This window comes from Electrona antarctica, assembly GCF_951216825.1.
Source record: "Electrona antarctica genome assembly, chromosome: 8".
NCBI lineage: Eukaryota > Metazoa > Chordata > Actinopteri > Myctophiformes > Myctophidae > Electrona > Electrona antarctica.
Genome location: NC_136789.1, coordinates 26855475 through 26879020, shown reverse-complemented (window position 1 = coordinate 26879020; position 23546 = coordinate 26855475). Strand labels below are relative to the sequence as shown.

Genomic DNA, 23546 nt, shown 5'->3' with positions numbered 1-23546 from the left:
GAGAATCTTCATTTTGTTCGAGGCCACAAAAACGCTTGACTGGAGACACTCCAAAAGATGTCCTCCTTGAGTCCCTTATAACGGATTAAGACTAGAGACAGCAAAAAGGGGGGTTCTAACTTCTTTCAATCTATTCAATCAATTTGTCTATCATGAGTGAATAGGTTGGCTGGTTTGTTAACAGGTTCTATAGATGCTGCCCTTGTTATGTCCAATGCAATCCTGCATGTCCTACAACCATGGGAGCCTTCTAGATTTGATACGTCCATGCAGCTAAAAGATTCAACGAAATGGCACAAACTACTTAAAATCCTGCAGCTACACAATGAGGTCCTGCCAGTTATGGACTGTGCCTGTGGTGGTTTTGTAGTGCATGTTATGGCACTGACTGACTGACACAATCGGTAACTAACAGGTAACTTGTATGAATACCAAACAACTCGCCCCTTTACCAACTCGCCCCGGGCGTACATGCAGCCGGCGGAACTGCACAGCCTGGTATAGAGGTATTCTTAAAGTAACCCAAGTAAATTACGCTTAAACCTAACCTTATTCCTAACATTAACCTCAGTAAAACTATGCCTAAACCTAACCCCGTTACCCTATACCTAAACCACTAGTATAATCTGATGTGAGGAAGAGAGTGGTTTCTGCACGTGTGTCTGAGAGAGTCAAAAGTCAAGAACCCCAAAAAATTGTTCCAACTTGGGCTGTCCTCAACTAAAGAAATGATTAGTCGACTAAATATTCAATCAATGAGGTTAGGGTTGGGCATATAGTTTTTGTGAAGTTAAAGGTTAGGGTTTAGGCGCCACCCTGGACACCACACCAAAGAAAGAGCGAGTCCATCCATTTAAGCCGCCACCCAAATCGGAGGATGAACAATGCCAATAGAACAATGACACACATTATATACCTTTTACAGCTCTTGACATGTTAAGACAATGCACACAGGCTAGCATTTGAGATGCCAACAAATGTTTACAGTTATAGGCGTGGAGTCTTTTTCTTGTCCTACTATACTATACGCCGACTTCCATTGTGTACTGTACTGTATATACACTGTATTTCGGCTTTTTCTGTAATATAATGATTGTAATCATGTTACTATGTTGTTGCCCATGTCTACTGGTAGACTTAAAGGGTTATATCTCTGTCGGGGGGAAACCTCAAAACTGTTACTTTTCAGGAGAAAAGCAACAAGCTCGAAACGTGTCCTGAATGTGGATTTTTCTACTTGTGATGCTTTTGTGTGGAAAATAAAAATGACACAAAAAGTTAGAATATGGAGATAATATGATATCTATAGTTTTCCAAAGATCTGCTCATCTTTCAAGAAATATTTCATTCAGTGACTACGAGGAGGCAACAGGCCTTGTAGCTACTGTACAGTGCATGTTTTTGACAAATTAAATGCAATACAACAAATCAATTGTGGTTCAAATCAAAATATCTCCTTTCCCATATTTCTCTCTCCTTTATTTTGGTTCAAGCCACCAGCCCACCCACATGTACAATCTTCTCAAGAATGCAATCCTTATCGCAAGAAAATGTGTCTATTTCACCTGCCAAAGTCATACAAAAAACTGACATAATATCATTTCACAATTCACTACAAGACTTATTTTCTTTACAACCGATTAAGACAGAAAAAAAAAACAGAGTAACTTACTATACATGGATCAGTCATCATAGCAGTGTGTGTCAGTCAGGCAAACCGCAGTGACAGTCATGTGCGTGTAACCATGGCCGCCGCAAAACCAATTGTCGAGCTAAACAACGGTTGGGGGGGGGGGCTCAGCAAGGAACTACCAGCAACGATTACTTCTCATCCCAAGGACAGCGCTTTGGACAGAAAGTTATGCAAATACATTTTTGTTGTTTGTTGATTGTGGCAATTGGCTTGAATAGAGTCTGGTATAGTCCCAAGCGATGGAAGGGGCTTGGCTTGGCGTGCCTTTCCCTTTCGCAGGCTGTCTCTGGGGCACCAAGGCTTGTCTCAGATGATGAGGCTAGTCAGTCTTCTGGGGGGATTCCAGCTTCCAGGCACCGGTGATGTAACGTAGACGGATAAACACCAGATCACGTCCCATCTGCAACCAGCTCCACACAGGGACCAGCTTGGACCCTGCAGGACCAATGACAATTTCTTTGATTTTAAAACATTTTTATGTTCTAGATCTAGACATTAAGTCTCATGATGGCCACGCTTTTTCACTATAGGAAATTCCTTGGGCTGGGGTGCATCAGTGGATGAATTGATTGTGAATTTCTAATCTCTTTAAACTCTCCCATCTAAAATAAAGAAATAATTGACTAAAAATCCAAAGCACATATCCAATTATCGATTTGGCGGGTATATCAGGCATTTAACTTTTTTTAATGAAATCGGTAAAGGCAGTTAGCTGATATAAGTACTGTATAATTAAGCCCTATATTGAAAAACTTCATTCACTTCATTAAAAAAAATAGCTGATCTATCTATGTGACTGTGAGCTTGTAATATTGGCTACTTCTGAAAGTCTGAGAAAATATTATAAACCTTTTATAAGAAATTGAAAATGTTTCACATTTTCAAAGGTTTGTTTTTTTGCAGTAATATACCCCCTGTCGGCCTGGGCCATGGCTCAGTGGTCCAGGCACCTTGGCTGGTAATCCAGTCTGGCAGTGTGCCGCGGGTTCGACTCCCGATCCCGACGGCCTTTACTGCATGTCTTCTCCCCATTTCCTGTCAGCCTACTGTCTTGTCCCTCCATAAAAAAAATAGAAAATAAAGGCGAAAACCACAAAAAACACCAAGAAAGAAATAGACCCCCTGTCTTTTACTGCAAAAAACATGCAGTAATCCTGGTCTCTAAAACTACCTCACCCTGGCCAGCCGGGGCGCCTGATGGAGGGGAAAGGAACTGCTCGGAATAACGTGTTCCTTCCACACGCTACGTCCGGCCGGGGAAACTCCCCCCTAAGAAGCAGCTTCCTCATGCATTGAAGGAAGCATGAGGTCAGTCCGCTGCCCCCCCAGGTTGGCAGAGGAAGTGCAGCACCCAGGATTACATTAGATAATTGACACTGGGTGAAAACATGGGTTGCAATAATCGTGGGATAAAAATGTAAAAAAGAATAAAGGGGGTCTAGGAAAAAGAAAATTGTTTTTTCAAATTGATTAGAAAATGTAGCACTTTTTGACCAAGTTTTGGTTAAAAAAAACCCACACACATTGGTATTTGCTGGGCAAGGACACTTCAACATCCGAATCGGTATCAGACTCAGTAGTTTGGCACTGTTTGGGCTATATTAAAAACAACTTCCAAAATGTGTCAAAGATGGTCCCGACCCACTGTGAGGGAGTCATCATGAGCCACTGCCGAACCCAACCCACCCAATGGGGACGCTGCCAATCATCTCCCTGCCGATGACCCAACCCACCCAATGGGGACGCTGCCAATCATCTCCCTGCCGATGACCCAACCCAACCAATGGGGATCTTTGGAGTTTCTACAGTAATCTGATGTCAGCGCTGGATATCGCTGTTGTCTCCATATATGGGACTATGGGTTATCCCATATATGGAACTCTAAGTGAAAGCCTTCGCAACAGTCTCCATGGATATTTTACCAGACCTGGAAAATGGCATTTTGAAATTACATGACTTTTCCTGGTTTTCCATGAGTGGGAAGGAATCCTGCTCATGCCGATATGTCACACATTCAGTTACACGCACACTAGGGCTTTCACTTCTAGTGATTTTTACGAGTTGACTAGTTGCATAGTTTACTAGTCAACTAGTTGTTTAACTACCATTATGTAAAAAAAAAAAAAAAAAAAAAAGGGAAAAAAAAATATATTTTTATATTTGTACATTTAGAAACTGTGTACATTGGTGACTATAATCTATCGCTATCGCTCCGGTTCAGTCTCTATCCTTTTAATACTCTATGGTGGTGATCCACCTGAACTGAAGCCGCACCCACAGCTGTGGTTGTACGATAAAGGGGGAGGGGTTAGGGGAGTGAATGTTGTTGATGCCAACTTTTCTCATTGGCACGTTTGACTGTCATGGTTTCAGCCTCCAGGAAGAAACCTTAAATACAAAGGGATCATTGCATATAACCACACCAAGGGGTCTAATGAAGTACTGTCACTTCATAAACACATGCAAAACTAGAAAACCACGGCACCCCATCTTTAACCTATGCTTTTAAATGGAATATCCGAAACGATTAACATTTTATGGAAGATGCTTCTGAACATATTACTACTGTAGTTTGACCACTTGAAATGCTCTAATCTTAAAATAATAACCGAGAATATCTTATCTACAAGCTCAATGTGTCACAGATGCGTTGAGAGCTTGTAGATATGCTATTTTCGCTGTGCAACATGCTTCCATAGAAGACATGCTGGCTTCTATGGAATCCAAATGAGGAAGCCATGCCCTTTACAGTATTAATGACTGAGAACTTTGATCCCCGTGTATTGTCTTAATACATGTGTGATCGTTTCTGTGTATACAGCCTGCACCTGCGCATGCATGATGTGTATACAGCCTGCACCTGCGCATGCATGATCATTGATGTGTAGAATAGCCGGCACTGCACTGAAAACGTGCAGGATTCACACTTTTGTGTATATATCTATTTGAACAGTTTGTTTAATCCAGGGATTCTTGTTTGTCATACAGTAACAATACTACTAATAATGGCCATCTCCATCTTTATCCTGCTACTGGAACATCTACATTAACCCCTGGAAATAAACAAAGGTTCATCTAAACAGAACGTCAGATAGTATTGACTTCATTATTCATCCCCGGGACCTTGCTGCTGGTAGCACTTAAACAGCGAGGCCGTAATGGACAATAGAAAGCAGTAATGAACAGTACAAAACTATGAGCAGTATGTATATACTGTTACAGTATTTTAATTGTCCATTTCATTTATATTTCCGATTATGTGTTGCTAACATTGTTATCTGTTCAAAAATGTGGATAAGGCCTCATCCCACAATGTGTTCCATTATGCATATCGTTGCAGACAGGCAGAAAACCTCTTATCTCCATATTTGTTATTATTCTTTTCATACTACAGCGTCACACAGAAGCATCAAAAGTACCAGATCTACAAGCTCGAAGGTTTGGAGCTTGTAGATCTGCTACTTTTTCATTTCAATCCTGAGAAGATACAGAAGATACCGACCCGACAGAGACGAGTATGCTGAAGACAAACATGTACAGAAATGAACTGTGATATTATTTATATAATATCTGCAGCACATCTTAACCTCCAAGTCAAAGAGGACAAAATAGTCCCATCATCTTATTTATTTGGCTCACATAGCAACAATCTTTTCAGTGTTTACGCGTTTTGGCAAAGAGCCTTCCACAGAAAGTTTACAGCACACAGATTCAATTCAACAATAAACAAGGGCAGAGTTTACACACAGCTGGGATCAGGACCTAATCCCTAGGGACCAATCACTTGTTGTATGAGACGATTATTGATACAAGGACAAACACAGATATAATTAGATTGATTAACACCGCATTACCAACAAAATGACATACAACATGTACAGTATATTTTGTTCACTGTTTAGACAAGGACTTTCTCAATCCCACGGTAATGTTTTGCAATTGCATAATTCAAACTGCGTGTGCTAAATGTAGTTTTATACTCACCGTTTAACCCATTTCGACCTGAGAAAGATTCTAAAAACGCCTTCTAAAACCTAACCTAAGTTATTAACTAATGTGACACAGATGCTGTCACAGATTGAAAGGTATAACAACGTATTAAGGATTAATATATATATAATATATATACTCCTATTTTACCGCTGTTTCGGCGCTGTAGTGCCGAAATGATTTCGGCTCGTCAGAAATTTTCAGTAGCACCGAAGAGCCGACTTTAGGACGGTACCCGCCCCCCCGAACCTCAAAACCGAACCGACTTTTATTCGGCTCTAAAATAGGAGTATGAATCGGGCCTAAGGGGTGGACCAACATTTCAGCGCCGCATTCCGGTTTGAAGGTTGAGATTAGCTACCTTTTTCATATTTTGAAATACAGTACGAGTACGTTTACTGGATTTGTGGTTTAGTACTCCAATGAGAAACCCACAGTAGAAGTGAAACCTCTTTTTTCTAACTCATTAATACAAATATAGAAGTACCACTAGTGGTCCATGGACCACTGGTTGAGAGTGATTACCATAAGGTCATGCGTAGGGGATGATTGATTGAATACTTTAACAGTTTGCAAAAAGTACAGATTATACAATAATTCTGAAACGTACTAGTTTCCATTGTGGTTCTACATGCGTATTCAATTAATCAATTCAATTACTTATGAAACAGTAAGAAGCAAAGCAAAACTATGTGAACAGGCTCCATACCTTCTATCTCTGTCCAGTTGACAGCCACCTCTGCTATGGGGATTCTGAAACACTGGGCGATGTAGAGCAGCTCCACATCAAACGCCCTGCGGTGAGTCAAACAAATCCCAGCCAAACAATGACAAACTAAACAATCCTTTGTTGCTGCTCCCTAAAACAGTGCTGGTCTCATGTTGTTGGTCTCAGTCTAAATCACTAGTGGTCTCTAAAACATTGCTGGTCTCATGTTGTTGGTCTCAGTCTAAATCACTAGTGGTCTCTAAAACATTGCTGCTCATGTTGTTGGTCTCAGTCTAAATCACTAGTGGTCTCTAAAACATTGCTGGTCTCATGTTGTTGGTCTCAGTCTAAATCACTAGTGGTCTCTAAAACATTGCTGGTCTCCATGTTGTTGGTCTCAGTCTAAATCACTAGTGGTCTCTAAAACATTGCTGGTCTCATGTTGTTGGTCTCAGTCTAAATCACTAGTGGTCTCTAAAACATTGCTGGTCTCCATGTTGTTGGTCTCAGTCTAAATCACTAGTGGTCTCTAAAACATTGCTGGTCTCATGTTGTTGGTCTCAGTCTAAATCACTAGTGGTCTCTAAAACAGTGCTGGTCTCATGTTGTTGGTCTCAGTCTAAATCACTAGTGGTCTCTAAAACGTTGTTGGTCTCAGTCTAAATCACTAGTGGTCTCTAAAACATTGCTGGTCTCATGTTGTTGGTCTCAGTCTAAATCACTAGTGGTCTCTAAAACAGTGCTGGTCTCATGTTGTTGGTCTCAGTCTAAATCACTAGTGGTCTCTAAAACGTTGTTGGTCTCAGTCTAAATCACTAGTGGTCTCTAAAACATTGCTGCTCATGTTGTTGGTCTCAGTCTAAATCACTAGTGGTCTCTAAAACATTGCTGGTCTCATGTTGTTGGTCTCAGTCTAAATCACTAGTGGTCTCTAAAACATTGCTGGTCTCCATGTTGTTGGTCTCAGTCTAAATCACTAGTGGTCTCTAAAACAGTGCTGGTCTCCATGTTGTTGGTCTCAGTCTAAATCACTAGTGGTCTCTAAAACATTGCTGGTCTCATGTTGTTGGTCTCAGTCTAAATCACTAGTGGTCTCTAAAACATTGCTGGTCTCCATGTTGTTGGTCTCAGTCTAAATCACTAGTGGTCTCTAAAACATTGCTGGTCTCATGTTGTTGGTCTCAGTCTAAATCACTAGTGGTCTCTAAAACAGTGCTGGTCTCAGTCTAAATCACTAGTGGTCTCTAAAACATTGCTGGTCTCATGTTGTTGGTCTCAGTCTAAATCACTAGTGGTCTCTAAAACATTGCTGGTCTCATGTTGTTGGTCTCAGTCTAAATCACTAGTGGTCTCTAAAACATTGCTGGTCTCCATGTTGTTGGTCTCAGTCTAAATCACTAGTGGTCTCTAAAACATTGCTGGTCTCATGTTGTTGGTCTCAGTCTAAATCACTAGTGGTCTCTAAAACAGTGCTGGTCTCATGTTGTTGGTCTCAGTCTAAATCACTAGTGGTCTCTAAAACGTTGTTGGTCTCAGTCTAAATCACTAGTGGTCTCTAAAACATTGCTGGTCTCATGTTGTTGGTCTCAGTCTAAATCACTAGTGGTCTCTAAAACAGTGCTGGTCTCATGTTGTTGGTCTCAGTCTAAATCACTAGTGGTCTCTAAAACGTTGTTGGTCTCAGTCTAAATCACTAGTGGTCTCTAAAACATTGCTGCTCATGTTGTTGGTCTCAGTCTAAATCACTAGTGGTCTCTAAAACATTGCTGGTCTCATGTTGTTGGTCTCAGTCTAAATCACTAGTGGTCTCTAAAACATTGCTGGTCTCCATGTTGTTGGTCTCAGTCTAAATCACTAGTGGTCTCTAAAACAGTGCTGGTCTCCATGTTGTTGGTCTCAGTCTAAATCACTAGTGGTCTCTAAAACATTGCTGGTCTCATGTTGTTGGTCTCAGTCTAAATCACTAGTGGTCTCTAAAACATTGCTGGTCTCCATGTTGTTGGTCTCAGTCTAAATCACTAGTGGTCTCTAAAACATTGCTGGTCTCATGTTGTTGGTCTCAGTCTAAATCACTAGTGGTCTCTAAAACAGTGCTGGTCTCAGTCTAAATCACTAGTGGTCTCTAAAACATTGAACACATTGCCTTCCTGATCATTTCTTTATTTTTTATTTTTATTTTCAAGTCCCAGGTTCTGTTGTTCAACATACAGTACAGTATAGTGATAATTGTATTGATTACTTTATATTCTCAACAAATCAACATGAAAGAAATTCAAAAACAATACAATATAATATATATTTTTGTTATTTTAAAAGACTTTTGCCACAAAATAGTTAACTGTGGCAGCTGCTGTATTGGACCTCAGGGTCCATTTATGCTTGCATAAGTTTAAATAATCAATTAAATTAATTAGTTTGATTAACCCCTATAGGATATCTTTTCAATCATCTGGCTTCCTTAACCCCAACAATCCCAATTTCCCAGTTTGCAGCATATGACAAATCACAAACATGGACAATCTCACTGGCAGGAGAGCAGCATACTTTCCGAATGAATCATCATAGTAAACGATTATGAACAGATATTATACAGCTTAAAAGCCACACAGTTGCAGCTGCCAAACATAGGAAAGACTGGTGGCAAAAAAAAGAAAGATTACACACAGTGTAAATGGGCCAGTGTTGTTTTCGTCGACTAATACTATGACGAAAAAACTACATAAAAACTAAATAAAAACTAAGCCATGATGACTAATACTATGACAAAAAAAATACTGACAATTTCGTCAACAAATAAAAACTAGACTAAAATGTCAGGAGGGGACTATAGTGGACAAGTCATTTTACACTTGGTTGCATGCTGATCGGCTATTTTCAGCAAGTGTAAAAACAGTCATTACGAGGGCATCAAGGACTGCCAAAACATATTTTTGTAGACTAAATCAACTGTAGATTTAGTAGACTAAAATCTTATGACATTTAGTGGACTAAAACTAGACTAACCCCAACATTTGCTGCCAAAAACAACACTGGTCTGTGGGCCATGATTGACATCTGCTGGCAAAAAAAAAAGGTGTTTTTCTATTGCATCTGAAGAAGCTTTAGAACCAGAGAGAAAAACACCTGGCATGGCATACTGGAGTAGATCTTAAAACCTTTTAATACACTTTTGAAGGACCATGACAAAGACTTTAAATGTTGTTAAAAATAATGTCATTATCCTTTTGATATCACAATTTAAAAAAAGACCTGAACCCAATATCCATTAACTCCTTGACACCCGAGAACGAGATTTGATTAATTGTGGTTAATCCAGCAAGTAGATTATTTTTGCGCGTTATCACTTTTAGCTAACCACCGCTAGCGTCCACATAAAAACGGCCAAAAACCCCACGTGCACACACACCCATGCCGTCTTTATTGGCATTATTGCTCAAAACGAGATGAAATAGGCATGATCGGTGCGTAATAGATCATTAATCCAGCCTCCCGATGATGAAAACAATGATGGAAGTGCTAACAGGCTTCGTTGGGCCTCCACAGATTCCCGGTCTAAGTAGAATAGCATGTCTAGCATGCGTTCAAAGAGTTTAAAAGCTGCTATACAAAAAGTTATATTATTATTAGGAAATGTTGGAAAAAAAAGAAGAAAGCAAGCTGTTGGTGCCGTGTGTACTGTATTTTGGTCAGCTATAGTAGTGAGTATTATATTTTCACTGGGTGAGGACCAAGAGGGTAATAATACAATGAGTCGGCAAAAAGTGACTGGTCAGCAGTGAGGCTCTTTATCAGACCATTTCAAACTTTCTCAGAGATCACCCGATTCCAGCATCCACACTGGATTCACTTTATTGTTCGTGTAGAATTTAAAATGTACGTGCTACAAACGTAAAACACCACAAAGCTACATTGCAAGTAATGAGCAGAAACGAACATACCAGCGTTCCACGTGAAGGGACGAGAAGGTCTTGAGGGCAGCCTTGCGCGTGAAGAGCTTGAAGCCACACTGAGTGTCCTTGATGCCCCTCACGCAGAAGAACCACACCAGGAAGTGGAACCCGTACATCAGGAATGTGCGAAACATAGACCGCTATTTAAAACAAAAACAAAAAAAACATAACTAGTAATTTTTTGTGTGTGATCATACATCACCTTTGATATTCATGGTAACGTGATTCATGGTACCGTAGCCCGAGTTATAATTAGGGATGGAGCTCGATAACCGATACCTGAAAAAATCCGATAACACGTTTATTGAGTACCCGTTATCAATACGCTTTGGGCTTATCAAGCCTGTTATCGAGCATAGCGGCCCATGACGTCATGCTTAAACAATCAAGACAAGAGGCGATCAAGAACTAAATGTAATCATTCATGCTGGCACAAACATGTCGGTCTAAAAGTGTATTGATACCAGTCAACCAGCGCTGCCCGAGTAAACAAAATTACACTTTTAAAGTGACGGTACACATATTAGGTTCTTTAATATAATTGTATTGGTTAAAAAGTTCAATTGCCTTCCGTCTGTTAAAGTACTGTATTTGAAGGCCCAGTAAAAGATACTGTTTCTGTTCAGAATTTATTATCTCCCGTCTTTCCACAAAATAATAGAAAATGCTCGATAGTGGGCTCGATAGAGCGTCGCAGTCCCGCCTCCTACCCTGGACCAGGAAATGAAACCCAATGCATTATTCTCATAGACAACACAAACAATATTTTGGACCAAACAAATAATTACAAAGAAGAAAAACAACAAAAAAAGTGTTGTAACCTGCCGTTTTTTTCTTCTTTCTAATTATTTGTTTGATCCAAAATATTGTTTGTGTTGTCCTGAGTTGTCACGACTCGAGTTGGCTTTGTCCGCGGCGTAACCGTCTTTAAATAAATACTTTAAGAAATGTCTATGAGAATAATGCATTGGGTTTCATTTCCTGGTCCAGGGTAGGAGGCGGGACTGCAACGCTCGATAAGCCTGATCGATAAGGTGCTCGTTATCAATACAAAATAACGAGCACCATCCCTAGTTATAATACAACATGTTATGCACTGGCAACAAAAAGAGACGGTCACACACAAACCTGAGCTATGGCTTCCTGTTCCATGTGAGCCCTGGAGCCGCAGGAAATAGCCATGTTCTCCTAAATACACACACACACACACACACACACACACACACACACACACACACACACACACACACACACACACACACACACACACACACACACACACACACACACACACACACACACACACACACACACACACACACACACACACACACACACACACACACACACACACACACACACACACACACACACACACACACACACACACACACACCTTGAGCATAAAGGATATTCAAGCGTTGTTAACCTGAACATCAGTCTTCCTGACGGTGCAAATAGTATGCTGCATCCAGAGTAATCTAGTAAGAGAGTGGCGACACGCTTTGATCTCGCCGCAAAGCGGGGTGCCTATGGTTCCAAACATTGGAACCATCCCATTGAGACAGAATGAGCACTTCCGCATTCCATTGTTACAATGGGAGTCAACTCTAGTGTCGCCACTCTCCTACTAGATTACTCTGGCTGCATCATACTAACTCGTATTAGTATGCTGCATCATACTAACCATTACAGCAAAATGAGCAAATGCCAATATGCTCATACAACGTCAAAGTTGTACTGTGTAACATTCATTTTAGTAGTCTTTTTGGTAGTCTTTTTGGTAGCTTTATTGTCATTATAGCGTTTGTCTAAGGTCTGATAGAACTGCGATTCCCAGAATTCAGACGAATGTTGCATTGTTCTAGCGCTGAAGATATTTTGGAAAGAAACGATGATGAAGTGTCTGGGGCAGACACGGATATGACCAAAACATACTTTTATATTTCAAGAATAAAAAGGTTAAAAAGGTTGCAGATCTACAAGCTCAAAATGCATTGCTTTGCACTGGGTTTCAAGCTTGTGGATCTGCTACGTTTGATGCTTTCCTGTGTAGTGGAGTGTGATCAACTAGGGCCAGGGCATTCATTCACCAAAAAACACAAACAAGTTAGAATATGAATAATTGGAGATAAGAGGTTTCTGCCAGCCAGCAACAGTATTCTATTTAGTTAGGCACAGGCAGAAGGGGAAAAAAAGATACCCAAAGGACATTTCTGTGACTACTGCGAATACAGCATGTAACATTAGACAAATATGTAACGCTATATGCCAGCGTGTGTGTGAGGAGTGGACAGAACAGATTGTTAACAGCCTCTCTACCGGTTTAGGGTCGATGTTGTGAAGGCCGGCCTCCACTTTCTCGATGTCAGCAAACTTTGTGGCTCCGTCAGCGTCGGCCATGAGGATGACCTTCCCTCTGGAGCTCAGGGTTCCCTGCAGAATATCACGCGGACGGGACAGGGGTCAGCAATACGTCCGTACGTACACGGACAGGGGTCAACAATACGTCCGTACGTACACGGACAGGGGTCAGCAATACGTCCGTACGGACACGGACAGGACAGGGGTCAGCAATACGTCCGTACGTACACGGACAGGGGTCAGCAATACGTCCGTACGTACACGGACAGGGGTCAGCAATACGTCCGTACGTACACGGACAGGGGTCAGCAATACGTCCGTACGGACACGGACAGGACAGGGGTCAGCAATACGTCCGTACGTACACGGACAGGGGTCAGCAATACGTCCGTACGGACAGGGGTCAGCAATCCGTCCATACGTACACAGACAGGGGTCAGCAATCCGTCCGTACATACACTGACAGGGGTCAGCAATACGTCCGTACGTACACGGACAGGGGTCAGCAATCCGTCCGTACATACACTGACAGGGGTCAGCAATACGTCCGTACGTACACGGACAGGGGTCAGCAATACGTCCGTACGTACACTGACAGGGGTCAGCAATACGTCCGTACGTACATGGACAGGGGTCAGCAATACGTCCGTACGTACACGGACAGGGGTCAGCAATACGTCCGTACGGACACGGACAGGACAGGGGTAAGCAAATCGTCCGTGGCAAATCTTCGATTGAGTTTTTACACAACATTGATTATAATGTTCTTATTTTCCTCATAATACCCAATTTCTGAGTGTATTGGAATGTAACGCTGTAGTAAGCCTTGCCGAGCCATGAGGCCCATAGGGCAGGAGCCTATCTCCTGTTTCTGTAGCGTGAGCCGTGAGGCAGCTTGATGTACAAGTACACCCCCTGGCCATGAAACTAGTATGTCGCAGGGACTTACCCCCAATCCAACCCTTGATGCTGAGTGCCAAGCAGGGAGGCACTGGGTCCCATTTTTCTTTTGTATGCAGGGCTTAAAGCCAAAAACAAATCCCAAGACTGAAAAAGATTTTTTGCAAATCTGCACTGATCTCATTAAAGGACCTCTATGAAATCCTCAGGACTGAAATCCGTCCCCAGGACTGAGAACGTTAAGCCCTGGGTATGACCCGGCCGGGGACCAAACCCCGACCTCCCGGACACTCTAACCACAAGGCCACTGGTTTAAAAAATAAATCTAACGCTGTGTAGACTGACAATATGCATGACACTGATTATATATGACAATATGTGTGGCACATTAGGAGTCCACTAGTACAACGTTTTATTTTCAAGAACACTCTTTATTTTCAAGGACACTCTGAGTGTACTAATTGTACACTCTCAGAGTTACAGACCTGGAATGGTCATTTAGGGCTAGCTCTGCATGTGTTTTTCTACTCATTTTGTACATCCATGGCAACAATCCCCCAACAATCCCCCCCCCCCCCCCCTGGAATCTCCTCAAGGACTTTGAGAACCTCTGGTCTGGTATTAAAAACCCATTTCGACCTGAGCTCGATTCTACAAAATGTCTTCTTAATCATGACAGTTTTCTGAAAAACCCATGTTTTCTGTCAGTGGTGCTCAAACTATTTCATGTCAAGGACCCCAAAAATTATATGTATTTGGACTCCGACCCCAATCTGAAAATACATTGTTCCAGGAACCGCCCAGAAGCAAAGATCCAAGTTAAAAATGTTCGCTCTGAAAGAAAATATATTCAAAGATTTGCGCCACATTTTCACGATTTTTCAAACATAGCAGATCTACAAGCTCGGAGCTTGTAGATCGGCAATTTTTCAATAGCTAAAGTATAACAAAATGCTTAAAACACCAAAAGGGGTTCCCACCCAGAATGGGTTAAGGGGGTTCTAGGATAAAAAAGGAATTAGACCACTGGCCTAAAAATCCTCACCATTCTCACGGCACCTCCTTTCCCCCTGTTCTTCACCAGAGTCAGGACACGCAGTTTATCCGCACCGTACTGCTTCGAGTACTTTAAGGCAACCTGGGGAAAGAAGATGGCACGAGTGTTGTTCACACACACATGTTCCAACTCTCAAGCACTGCTGTTTTTCACCACAAAGGGTGACAAATAAATACTACCTCTGTGGTTTTGTCTGTGCTGCCATCGTCAACCACGATGACCTCGTAGGTGAAGGACGGGTGCTGTTTCTACAGTTGAGGAAAATGAACAGGTTTAGTTGCCATTCACAAATGATTCGGCACAAACAAGGGACGAAATTTATTTCGCTCCTATGCTACCAAAATGTGGAACGCCCTAACAACGGTCATTAATGGGAATCCCTTGACTCCTTCAAAACCACTCTCAAAGGGCACCTACGGACGGCTGCAATTCGAAACTGGCCCCCGTAAAATCTGAATCCTCCACCCACCCCCTATTCCCCCTCACTGTATATGTTTTTTCCCCTTTTTACCTCCTCTATGATGATTTCCTGTTTTTTGGCTATATAGAAGTGTATATTTGTACAAATATTTGTATAATGTTATGATTAATTGAAAATGGTAGACCCTATTGTAAACAAGTGTAATGCTTTATGGTGTCGTCCACAGTTAACAGTTTTGTATTGAGTTGTGCTTGAAATGTACTGTAATTCTCCAACCAGTTACTTCAATCAATCAATGGCCTTTTTGTAGTTCAGGTCTGCCACCTAGTGGTCATTTTGAGGATAATGGTTTCTGTCATAGAGGTTGGCTTTCTTTGCTCACAGAGGAAAGCTGCATCCTGTATACATATCATGTGTCACTTTGTAACTTCTGTTACAAGCTGGAGAGACACCTGTTAAGGTGCGGTAGCTCTGCATGGGTTGGGTACAGGCTTTAGTTTAGACATACTATTGGTCCGACTGCATCAAACAGATCACTACAGACTGGCAGTCTGTTGATCAGTCGGTTGGAAGGTGTGAATATTTCTTTGCTGAATGCATCTGACAGCCGACACCGACAGACAGTTCTTTAACTATATGGTGCTAAATTAGCCTATGGCCTGATGTCTTTATCATCAACAAGCCGGCTGCTATCTGACGGTCGAATATTAGTTAAACAAAGCCGAGTTATAACTGCACATTCCTTCCATCTACAATGTTCTACATCAAATCTCTTCACCTTGGTGAATGTCCCCCCGGAATAGGGATGCTGGGGTTCAAGTCAAGTGGTTACAGTGTTTACACACCCATCTCAGACTTACAATCCCTCTAATGTGTTTAATCTGTTCCCAAGTACCAGTACATATTTACATCTGCAATTCAGACATCATGGGCTTCATAGACAAGCTGATCCCACATCTGTTGGGGCAAGGAGAACTTCCCAACCCCCCTGACCATCGAGAAGATACACCGCACCCCAACGGCTCGCAGTATCGTATCCAAAAAGTAAAGGTATTTCCTGAGAGCTACAGATGATAGAATTTGGAGTGGAAAGTAAAACATTTGGAGTGGGGTGAAACAACCGCTTACATAGCTTATGAAATCAGCCTGTGCCATGTTTTCCCAATGCAATCTTACGGAAACAGTACTGCACATGCGGACGGGGGGCTCCACATGTTGACGTTTTGTCAACATTTGTACTGTTTGTGTACTGTATGCCTTGTTCACTTGTTCTGAATCTGAGGACCCTCTAATGTGATGATGCATCTCAAGGGGTTTATCCGTACTATATATAACATTGTGCATCAACAAAGTCTTAATTGTCTCTAGTGCCAACAGTAGACTCAAGCATTACTTCACTTCTCATGATTATTTTGTTTGAGCGTTGTTTTGGAAAAGTACTACATGATGTGGAGGGTAGACACTCACCTGTCTGCTCTCCAAGTACTCCATAGCTTCATCCAACATCACAGGCACTAAAATCACACACACGGCGTCGTCAGCACGTAAAAAGTGTGGGGACATCATTTTTTTGGGAGGGGAGGCGTCATGACTCACATTGATGTGTATTCGCTTGTCTGACACCTTGATCGAGTTGAGACTAAGAGCAACAGTTTCTGCACGTATGCAGCCAATACACAGCGACTATTGCGCAGCAAAATGGAAACGGTGTTAGACCATGACATGCACCAGCGTCGGTCAGGAGAAATAAATAAATCCCCCAATAGTGCGGGGACAGCAGTGTACAGCACGCACGCACGCAGGCGCACATACATTTTGTTTTTAATTATTATTTCAAAACACTTGAGAAAAACATGATTTTCATGAATTACAAACAAAATTTAAAGTTTTTCAGTCATTTCATGAAGAAATCAAAGTAAAGTGTAAGAAATTCCATAAATTAGAAAACAAACGTTTAAGAAGTAGTGAAAATAGACGATCTACAAGCTCACAACGCTTGTAGATTGCTGTATGTATTAGTTTGATTAAGGGTTCAGCCCTAGTTGGAGATCAGTGGTGATGTATCAGGAGCAGCACATGCAGAGTGTTAGAGAGGCAGGGCGGGGCTGAAATCCCATAGGAGGCACTTTTGGCCCAAAATAGCAGATCTACAAGCTCACAATGCGTCGCGCTGCGACGCGTTGTGAGCTATTTTTCGGGCGCAACCCTGCACTCTTTATCTACTGGAGATGCAGTGGACGGCAAGGATTTCAAAACAAATTAGTTCAGGAGACTTCGAAAAAATTCTCCTGAATGCTGCCTTCCGGTATGGCATGGAAAGGATTGCATTTCTTTCACCGTAGTAAATGCTGCATTTGTGGTCTGGAGAGGGCAGTTGTTTGACAGACGGGGGCTGAAGCCCCCTTTTATATCTATGTGTGCACGTCCCTGCTCGCGGATGATGGATGCAGAGTTGCAGACACGGCATGGCTATACTCACTCCTCTGCTCCTCGTTGTAGGCCGGGATCACCACAGACAGCTCCCTGGACTGAGGGTCATGCAGGCTGGGGAACGGCTCCTTCTCCCCCGAGGAGGCCGTCACGAAGGATTTCTCCTTCTCATGACGTCTTAGATCTATCGTGCTGGCCGTGACGTGAGCTACCACCAACACCTGCAGGCGGAAGAATATGATGAATGTGTTAGGAATAGGGTTGAAGGGATATTTACTTCACTTTCAAAATTGTTTTTAAAGTCGCTTGATTCAGTATTTAGATATTTGATATTTGTTTTAGCTGCATGCCCCGGGCCCCATCCTATACAAACCCATTGTAACTTCAAACTGTGTTTTGAATTTTTAATGAATTTCTCTGTGTTCAGACACAGGGACACGCATACATAGGGAGGGACACGCATACACAGGGAGGGACACGCATAGCTGCGTAGGCACCACTCAATCTTGACAGTGTCCATCTTCTCTTTTGGGGTCCCTGGCACAAAACATTTTCATATGGGGGTCCACGGCAAAATGCATATCATTTTGGGGGTCCTTGGCACTAAAAGAAAATCACACCCGTGTGAACCGAGTGGTGCAGTGACGTCACACACTAACCATAGCAACCATGCTCACCTGTACGTGGCCTGTACGTGGGGCCACGTACAGGTACACACATACATAGATACAGACAAAGCTGGTTATTGGAGTGGTTTGCACCACTCAAAAAGAACCACTTCATTCAGTCTTATTGGGTAAATGTGTTCATGACAAGTAAGGAGAAGAAAAGTCTCTAGAACAGACAGGGGTTGAGTCGGTTGACACTAACGGTTGCCCGACTGCCCGTTGCAAGTAAAGACAACGTGCGGGCAAGTTGAGTTTACTTTCAGGTTGACCGGTCCGGCAGGCAAGTGCATTTGGTCTTCATTAAATATTATTGGCTATTCATGAAGGACAATGCCACTAGCAGCCATGCACTCATTCCGTTTATTGACTGGATATAACATGAATTTGTTCTACAAGAGAGAGTAAGCATTTACTTTTCGGGTAGAAGACGGCCTGTACTGAGACCTTAGTGTCTAACATGTTAGAACATTGGTTTTCAACCCTTTTCATATCAAGGGCCATTATTTATTCTGCATTTGAGCCACCACGGACAACCATTTGATGACATTTAGCCTCTCAGACCCAAAAATAAAGATTATTTAGTTATCGTTGGATAAGATTTTGTCCACAATTCCATGCTGTATTGATGTTGTACCATAGGAGACAACAGGCAAACAAGACTTCTTGTAAATTAAGTAACGCAGATCTTTAACAATAATGGTTCCATCGGGTTTCATTTTTAAGAGTTAAAGGTCTATAAGGGTCCATTTGGTTACTAACTCTCCATCATTTAGCTGGGGACCACCTGGACCCCCCTCAAGGACCACTGGTGGTCCCCCAGACCACTGGTTAAAGGTATATTCAGTGATTTCACTTAATTCAAATATCACTTATTTTTTCTTATTTTTTGGATAATCCTCCCTACTATAAAGTGTGCTGACCATATAAGGAGTTCCTCCCTGTCCCCAGTGAGCCCCTGGGGTCAAAAAACCCTAGTTTCGGTTTGGGCTTTGGGTGGCAAAGCCTTCATCCAATCAGGATGAGAGGGGCCTTCCTCCAATCATGATCGAGTGGGGCCGGCATTGGTGCATGTGCTGTTGGTCTGTTGTACTTCCCCCACTGTAGAGCGTGTGCATGTGCACATCTTGTTACCGGGTGGACCGGGTTTTTTTCCAAATGACCCAAATCACTGAATGCTCCTTTAAAAAACACTGTGTTCGAAGATGGCACTGTGACGTGAGCTACCTACAATAAACACCTGCAGGGAGGGCTTAGGAAGTGAAATATGAGAACGATGCTCTTCAGTTACTCCTTCCTTATAAAGCAGTTATTTTCACAATGCAAGGAGGAGGTAACTATGTATGCCGTTCTGAAACCACATTCACCCTGGCCTGTGGGCTTCTCACTCACACACACACACACACACACACACACACACACACACAGTCACACACAGTCTCTCACACACACACACAATTTACAATTTACAATTTAGGCATTTAGCAGACGCTCTTAATCCAGAGCGATTTACATTAAGCAAGAACAAAAAGCATGGGAATACATCACATATGTAAAACGCATTTATCGCGAAACATGCGTAAGCTAAGAACGTAACTAGAACATATCTATATAATGACACTATACATATAAACTATAACTAGAACATATCTATATAATGACACTATACATATAAACTATAACTAGAACATATCTATATAATGACACTATACATATAAACTATAACTAGAACATATCTATATAATGACACTATACATATAAACTATACATACAGTTGTGATCAAAAGTTTACATACGTTTGTAAAGGACATACTGTCATGATAGTCCTGACTTTCCAATAATTTGTTCAGCTCTTATTTTTCTGTGATAGGTTGATTGGAGCAAATACTTCTTTGTCATACAAAAAAATCTTGAATTTATTTGTATTTTTATGAATGTTTGAGGGTTTTCTGAAAATGTGACCAAATCTGCTGGTTCAAAAGAATACATACAGCAATGCTAATATTTGGTTGCATGTCCCTTGGCCATTTTCACCCCAATTTGACGCTTTTGGTAGCCATCCACAAGCTTCTGGCAAGCTTCTGGCTGAATCTTTGACCACTCCTCTTGACAGAATTGGTGCAGTTCATCTAAATTTGTTGGCTTCCTTGCATGGACTTGTTTTTTCATCACTGTCCACAACTCCACATGTTCTTAATTGGGTTTAGGTCAGGACTTTGGGCAGGCCATACTAAAACCTTAATTCGAGCCTGATTTAGCCATTCCTTTACCACTTTTGGTGTCATTGTCTTGTTGGAACACCCATCTGCGCCCAAGACCCACATTTCTGGCTGATGATTTGAGGCTGTCCTGAAGAATTTTGAGGTAATCCTCCTTCTTCATTATTCCATTTACTCTTTGTAAAGCACCAGTTCCATTGGCAGCGAAACAGGCCCAGAGCTTAATACTACCAGCACCATGCTTGACAGTAGGTGTGGTGTTCTTTGGGGAGAAAGGTCTCACCCTCTCGCCTCCAAACATATTGCTGGTCATTGTGGCCAAACAGCTCAATTTCTGTTTCATCTGACCACAGAACTTTCCTCCAGAAGGCCTTGTCTTTGTCCATGTGATCAGCAGCAAACTTCAGTCGAGCCTTAAGGTGTCACTTCTGGAGCAAGGGCTTCCTTCTTGCACGGCAGCCTCTCAGCCCATGACGATGTAAAACATGCTTGACTGTGGACACTGACACCTGTGTTCCAGCAGCTTCTAACTCATTGCAGACTTCCTTTTTGGTGGTTCTCGGTTGACTCTTGACCATCCTGACCAATCTTCTCTCAGCAGCAGGTGATAGCTTGCGCTTTCTTCGTGATCGTGGCAGTGACACAACTGTGCCATGCAGTTTATACTTAAACAATTGTTTGCACAGTTGATCTTGGGACCTGTAGCTGACTTGAAATGGCTCCAAGTGACTTTCCTGACTTGTTTAAGTCTATTATTCGCTTTTTCAGATCCATGCTGAGCTCCTTTGACTTTCATATTTTATTGTTTGTGGGTTGTGGCCAAAAGAGCCCTAAATAAGGCTCAGAGAAGTGAACACACCAGATGTAGTCAATCATAATCACTCAGTTTAAGCTAAGAGGCCATGCCACAAAGCTAATTTGATTGACACAACTTTCTACATGACCATGGGACATAATATCATTGCTGTATGTATATTTATGAACCAGCAGATTTGGTCACATTTTCAGAAAACCCTTAAACATTCATAAAAATACAAATAAATTCAAGATATTTTGTATGACAAAGAAGTATTTGCTCCAATCAACCTATCACAGAAAAATAAGAGCTGAACAAATTATTGGAAAGTCAGGACTATCATGACAGTATGTCCTTTACAAACGTATGTAAACTTTTGATCACAACTGTATATGCTATACTATGCTGTACACACACACACACACACACACACACACACACACACACACACACACACACTTAGAAATAACACGTTTTTTTCAGTAAAACATGTCTTTCAGTCTCTCCAGCTCTTTAGTGATCACAAAATACATTTTGAGGTGGCTTACAGTTTTCATCCAACCAGGAGAGATTTCGCCACACGATATCACATTCAATTTCCCTTGTTTATCCAGCAAGAGTTATCTCTCCTGATTGGATAAAACTGGTATCCCACATAATTTCAATGTTGTAAAGAGCTGGTGGGATGAGGAGACAACTGTTACTGAATAAACTCTCTGAATAAACTCTCTAAATTATTACTATGGGAATATATAGATATATAGATATTAGATTTTTGAGGCCACTACAACTGAGGCTCTGAGCCACTGCTGTAGAATGTAGATTCTGTAGAAGACGTAACACTTCACAAACTGCAACCCTGACCCTCTTGACAACAGAATATGTAGTTTATATCTTTATCTATCGCTATTAATCTAATATATATATATATATGTATAATGTACAATATACATACCACAATCAAAGCCAGTGCTGCCAATGCGACCAAACCTTGAACTAAATCACAGAGGCAATCCATTCTCCATTCATTCCAGGGCAACTAACCCAGCTACCAGGTCAAGTATCCAGCTAGCAGGTCAACTAGCTGAACTATAGCTATCCAGCTCAGTGTTTAGCTCTAAAAATATAATAGTTTATAAATGCATAATGTTCAGGTTCAGGTTCAATACACTGACTGTCTGACTTCCAAGTTCCAATCACAAGTGAACACAGCGTCAACGCGGAAGTGTGCGTTGAGTTCACCACATCATCACTATGATGATGATCACAACCAGCATCACAAGCATAGCAAAGAGCAACGCCTGGCACTCCTGACCATCTATACTGCCCTCTAGTGGAGGGAAGCAGCATGAGCGACAGACGGGGACAAAGCTGCAATAGCAGTGGTTCCCACATTTTTTCATGTCAAGGACCCCCAAATGGACACTTATTTGAAAAGATATTCCAGGGACCCCACCATAAGAGAAGATCTTTACAGCTCTAGCAGTGATTCTCAACGCGTTTAATTTCAAGGACCCCCCAGTTTGACATGCACTACGGACAGAATGGCATTTCTATCTCTGGGACCCCCAATTTATAGTGTAAAATCTATGTTAATGTAACTCTGAGTGTACAAATGGAACCAAATGGACCCTTTAGGGTCCATTTGGTTCCATTTGGAACCATTTGGTTCCATTTGACATTGTACACTCTCTGAGTTACAGACCCATAAGGGTCCATTTGGTTTAAAAAATATCATTTAGCTGGGGACCCCCTGGAACTCCCTCAAGGACCCCTGGGGGTCCCCGGACCCCACTTTTGGGAACCACTGCATTATATCACTTAATTATATTGTATTAATTGAATTAGGGTCATTCCTAGTATTCTGTGCCATCTGTGCCCCCATGACATAAAACAGCATAGGCCTATCTTGTGTAAAATAAGCAAAAACGTGAATTCCAAAAAAGCTTATCTTATACTATTAAAGCCCATATCTACAATAGAACACAATGATTTATACCTCAGGGAGGGTGAAATTAAATGTAAATAATCCCTTTGATTTGAGTATATGTATGCTAAAATGCCATGTCCATCATGTTATTAAAGGACCAAGAAGTCACGAAGTGACTTTGGTCCACCAAATGGTGGCCAGAGTGACCTATTTAGAGTGACATGGGCCGTGGACACGCGTCATGGACAGTTTTGTCCACATTTGGGCACAACCAGGGCCGGTTCTAGGGGGGGGCAGGGGTGGACATAGCCCACCCAAACGTGCGTCCTGCCCACCCAATGTGGGTTTGACACCCCACCCGCGCTGGCAGAGTCGCCCCCCTTACAATTCTGTCTGCCCACCTGAGTGGGGCTGGCTAAATC

The 23546-nt window shown here is 42.0% G+C and overlaps 1 protein-coding gene across 2 annotated transcripts; it reads right to left on the bottom strand.

Annotated features, from left to right (window-relative positions):
- Positions 1-1450: 1450 nt before the first annotated feature.
- Positions 1451-22440, bottom strand: alg5 (ALG5 dolichyl-phosphate beta-glucosyltransferase). 2 transcript variants are annotated; one of them, XM_079507395.1, is made up of 10 exons: positions 22150-22440; positions 17564-17735; positions 16552-16598; positions 14843-14911; positions 14652-14744; positions 12665-12778; positions 11471-11530; positions 10331-10482; positions 6393-6478; positions 1451-2128 (listed from the first exon to the last, which is right to left on the bottom strand). In XM_079507395.1, exons 1-10 carry the CDS (start codon positions 22210-22212, stop codon positions 2013-2015), a joined length of 972 nt encoding a protein of 323 aa, XP_079363521.1. In that variant the 5' UTR covers positions 22213-22440; the 3' UTR covers positions 1451-2012. The 2 variants fall into 2 exon arrangements, with proteins under 2 accessions (XP_079363521.1, XP_079363522.1); XM_079507396.1 differs by lacking the exon at positions 6393-6478.
- Positions 22441-23546: the final 1106 nt, after the last annotated feature.

What these genes read in the sequence shown, in the direction of transcription:
- alg5 (XM_079507395.1), bottom strand. Translation starts at nt 22,212, where the DNA reads ATGGATTGCCTCTGTGATTTAGTTCAAGGTTTGGTCGCATTGGCAGCA. An exon ending in GCACAGACAAAACCACAGAG is followed by an intron (nt 14,745 to 14,842) that starts GTAGTATTTATT and finishes TTCTTTCCCCAG; the next exon opens with GTTGCCTTAAAGTACTCGAA. An exon ending in CAACTGGACAGAGATAGAAG is followed by an intron (nt 2,129 to 6,392) that starts GTATGGAGCCTG and finishes TTGGTCCTGCAG; the next exon opens with GGTCCAAGCTGGTCCCTGTG.